General features: G+C 37.1%; 1 protein-coding gene across 1 annotated transcript; it reads right to left on the reverse strand.

Annotated features, from left to right (window-relative positions):
* Nucleotides 1-2,454: 2,454 nt before the first annotated feature.
* LOC125672223 (G-protein coupled receptor 15-like) lies at nucleotides 2,455-3,464 on the reverse strand. Its single transcript, XM_048908387.2, has one exon. It carries the CDS (start codon nucleotides 3,448-3,450, stop codon nucleotides 2,455-2,457), a length of 996 nt encoding a protein of 331 aa, XP_048764344.2. The 5' UTR covers nucleotides 3,451-3,464.
* Nucleotides 3,465-4,003: the final 539 nt, after the last annotated feature.

Below are 4,003 nucleotides of genomic sequence, written 5' to 3' on the forward strand. Positions count from 1 at the left end.
CATCATGGCTGTTATATATCTTACATTTTGCGTCTCTTTGCAATTTTATAAAACGAAATCGATGAATGTCTGTATTTGTTGTCTGTGTCCACAGACAATTGTATTGCTTGGGTTTGAATTTACTATTAAAGAGTAAAGGTATAGAAATCTAAATATTGGGTACCCAAGTTCGCCGATGTATGAACAATAAACAAAATGGTATAAATTTCTACTCTGTATTTTAATATATTCATATATAATCAATCTACATTACTACCAAAGTTCATCCTGGAATTCCGTACTTTCCAAGATACGCAGAAATTAATTCGGAAAAATGCCAACCTAATTAAAATCAGACTTCTTATATCCGCGCCTTATACTCTGTTGAAGCGATTGTGTGCGTGTTTTAGGATCTGATTTTAATTATATTGGAAAAATGCCTATTATTTTTTGGTCGAATTTTAGCTGGGCCCCGGCACTCTACCACTAAACAAAATGGTTGCGCATTGCATCTAATATAATCAAATATGTAAGTAATTTTGAATCAGGGTGCTGTGAAATGCCATCATCGAACATCGAAGTGTAAGCATAGAATGCAAAATAAAATAATTTTGAAAAAAAACCTCCAACCCCCAACCCCCCAAAAAACCAAACAACTTACTGGGTTTTTTAGAAGTAGAGCGGCGACTAGGCAGTTTTATAAGTACATGGATAATTTACGTATATGAAGTCTGAGTACCGAGGTCTTTATTTTTATTTTTTAAAAGTACGTAACCTCTAAAACCTGCGACAAGTAAAAGGATAGGTTTCAAATATAAGTACAACGACTTGTAAGTCAACACCTCATCTACCAAATTAAGATTTTGGCCTGCTAGGTAATTAGCACTTTACAGGTCTGAAATCCTACGTCAGTTTCAGTGTCCAAATACGAAGTTTAGGGCCTCTTCGGTGTACGTATAACCCCTGTCCTGGTTCACATTGCAGTTCAAATCAGCGCATTGTACCATCACTAAAGGGCCTTTCGATGTAAACACCTTAAATGGTCTGTCGCTGCAGTCAAAAGTTGTCTCAAATGACAGAAGTTATGGGGGATAGTTCAGGTCACTATACATAATTATCGATTGCTCAGGTAAAACTTCGATGTCATGTAAATCATACCTAGTAATTTTCGGCAAATCGGCCATGGAAATTAATTCATAAGTGACCAACAGACATTTCTATGCATCAAACCAAAGTTTTAGGAAAATCACCGTAGAATCAAACAAAAACAAAAATTAGGGAAACTGAAGAAAAAACTGTTTTATCATTCAAATTCAGTATCAAAATGTTAATTGTTTTAGTGGGGTATTTCAGACAATTTAAGTTTGGTTTAGCTGCAGAACTGTAGCTCTCTGAAAAATATTGGGGCAGATCAGAGAGCTACAAATCCACCTTTTATAAAAACCTTCGATTTATGGCGCGCGCGCACACACACACACACACACACACACACACACACACACACAAAATGCGCACGGTTGAGACCCATATCGTTGTATTCTTGTATTGCCGTCTCATAAATTCAATATCAAAATATTTCCCCAGAGAGCTCCAGTTCTGCAGCCAAGTGTGGTTTACTTACTGGGCACATTGCGACACACAAAAGCCTGGTGGTCACGGCCTTTGCTTCGTAATTGGGAGGCCTCGGTTTGAATATCCATCTCTGAATCACTTCAAAGACGTTTAACATAGGTAGTGACTGATCATTCAGAAAGTGCCAGGTACTACTTGTACTAAAACTCACGGGTCATCAGGCGTAGGTGAAGTTCCACAAATTTTGACAATACTTAGCTCTGAAGGTCGTGGCAGTGAGGGGCCAGCGTCCTAGTAAAGCCTGTCCCAACATAACCGTTCAAATGTCCCTTATCCGAAAAACCCGCTATTTTCACTTACTTATTCTTATGCGACAAAGGCACGAATGGTGCTCGAACCTTCAATCTCACATTTTTGCAAGGGTATTACGTATGATTTCTCATTTTCATGTGATGCAGGATATATATATTATGTCGGTAATTGAAAAGTGTTGCTAACTTGTCAACATCAACAATATAAAAAGAGAGTGGAACAGCTTAGATTCATTTTACATTATAACAGTAATCAATATTACATGTATATATCGCCATGTTTGTCTAAAACAATCATAATTATTATTTCTATACAATCATAAATGATCTACTCCATAAACATCTCCATTTTTCCGAGAAAAAAAATGTATTCTCCGAAACTAAACATTGAGATTAAATGACTGACAATTTAATTAGTGCATGCTTCAACTCAATCTCTACCCAGAGTTGTCGTTCCTTGCTCTCACTTACACCTCTGTTAACGTCTCAAAATAAGCAATGTTATTCCACATGTAAATCCACTTTTTTTTTTACGGCTAATAAAACTAACGACAACTCTGGGTAGAGATTGGCTTCAACTATCCTAATAAGGTTATCTTCTACAACGACACAATAAAGAGTGCCACGCCTCCCGGAATTTCTTATTGAGCACTAGATATACCCAAAAGTTACTAAGGTAATTCACAAAGCGTAATATATACATGATGAATATTATGTGATGAAAATTCTCAATTATGAACTCAAATGACTGTTTTGAGACTGTCATGTGATATCGCAAAAGAAAGAAAACTGAAAATGGAATTTCAGATATTAAGTGTACGATTGTTAGCGAAGCGACGATTTTGACTGACCGTCTTATTGTTTCAGAGCGGCCAACGGAATTGTTTTCTCTACCAAGTTTGCAACAGAAGTACGTGGTTGTAAGCAGCAAGGCAATGATGGGAATGACGTGGACACAAATGCAACGAATTAGTATTTCATATGTCTGCAGATACAAAGGAATATCTCCACCTACTTTTCTTTTAATGGCACAATAAAAGGTATTAGACTCGGCTTTTTCAGGATACACTTCCGCATTGATATCATAGTTATCAGTGACGTAATGAGGAACTGTGAATAAAATACTGGATAAGTATATTGTCATTGTAGCAATAAGCAGTCTGTTGGTCGTAATGAGAAACTTTGCCTTTAACGGAAAACGAACCACAATAAACTTCACGATTCCAAGAAGCATCATTAACCATATGGATGCCATATTGAATGTCATGGAAATGTTTGTTCCGTATTTGTACGTAATACACAGGAAATGAACCTGGAATTCGCCTTGAGGGTTCACAGACTGGACGTATAAGACCAAAGCAAACCAGTAGGATATCATCAGCAAAACAACAGACGCCATATCCGAAATAGCCATGCCGATTAGGATCACATTTACGCCGCCGAACCATCTCCTCCAGAGAAACAGGACAACGATGAAAGTATTTGTCACTACCACCATCAGTTGCAATATTGCAGGAATCATGTACAGATAAAGTGGTTGGTTCTTAGGAAACCAGGCAAATCTAGCATAATATGTGTCGTACGCCATGTCTGCTCCTGCAATGCCACACTGTTAATAATGGGGTATATGAAAGTCGTGTAAAATTGCTGACCATTAAATTACGCCCCGTTTCATATTGGTGTCTACTAAAAATTTAATTTAGATAATTGTCGAATTTGTCGATAAATGCTTCCCGAGACTGTGATGAACTGGCATTAACGGTCTGCCTGGATTAATGTAAATTGATGCTACACATAACTAAGAGGTAGCTAAGAGATACACGAGCACTTCCATTGGAGTGTCTCTTTAGTGACCACACGGAGTTTTTTAAACTTGAACTAAAGTCACATATTAGCTTTACTCGGTCCAAGAACCATGAACAATATTCCGGTCAAATCGCTATTTTTTTTATTTGCAGCTGTACAGATGGGAAAAGTTTTTTCTATCCCCACGAACAGTTTATTAACGTTGCGCTTGAATTTCGTATATATGTAATGCATGTACAATGTAGGTAACATTGAGTAACATTACGATATCATTGCATAGCGGTCGTTTGTCATACGCAATGACTCCAAAAAATCTGAGTAAATATACCCTCATA

The sequence above is a fragment of the Ostrea edulis genome, chromosome 4, assembly GCF_947568905.1.
Source record: "Ostrea edulis chromosome 4, xbOstEdul1.1, whole genome shotgun sequence".
Classification (NCBI taxonomy): domain Eukaryota; kingdom Metazoa; phylum Mollusca; class Bivalvia; order Ostreida; family Ostreidae; genus Ostrea; species Ostrea edulis.

Excerpts from the sequence above, each read along its gene's own strand:
- LOC125672223 (XM_048908387.2), bottom strand. The coding sequence starts at position 3,450 with ATGGCGTACGACACATATTATGCTAGATTTGCCTGGTTTCCTAAGAAC.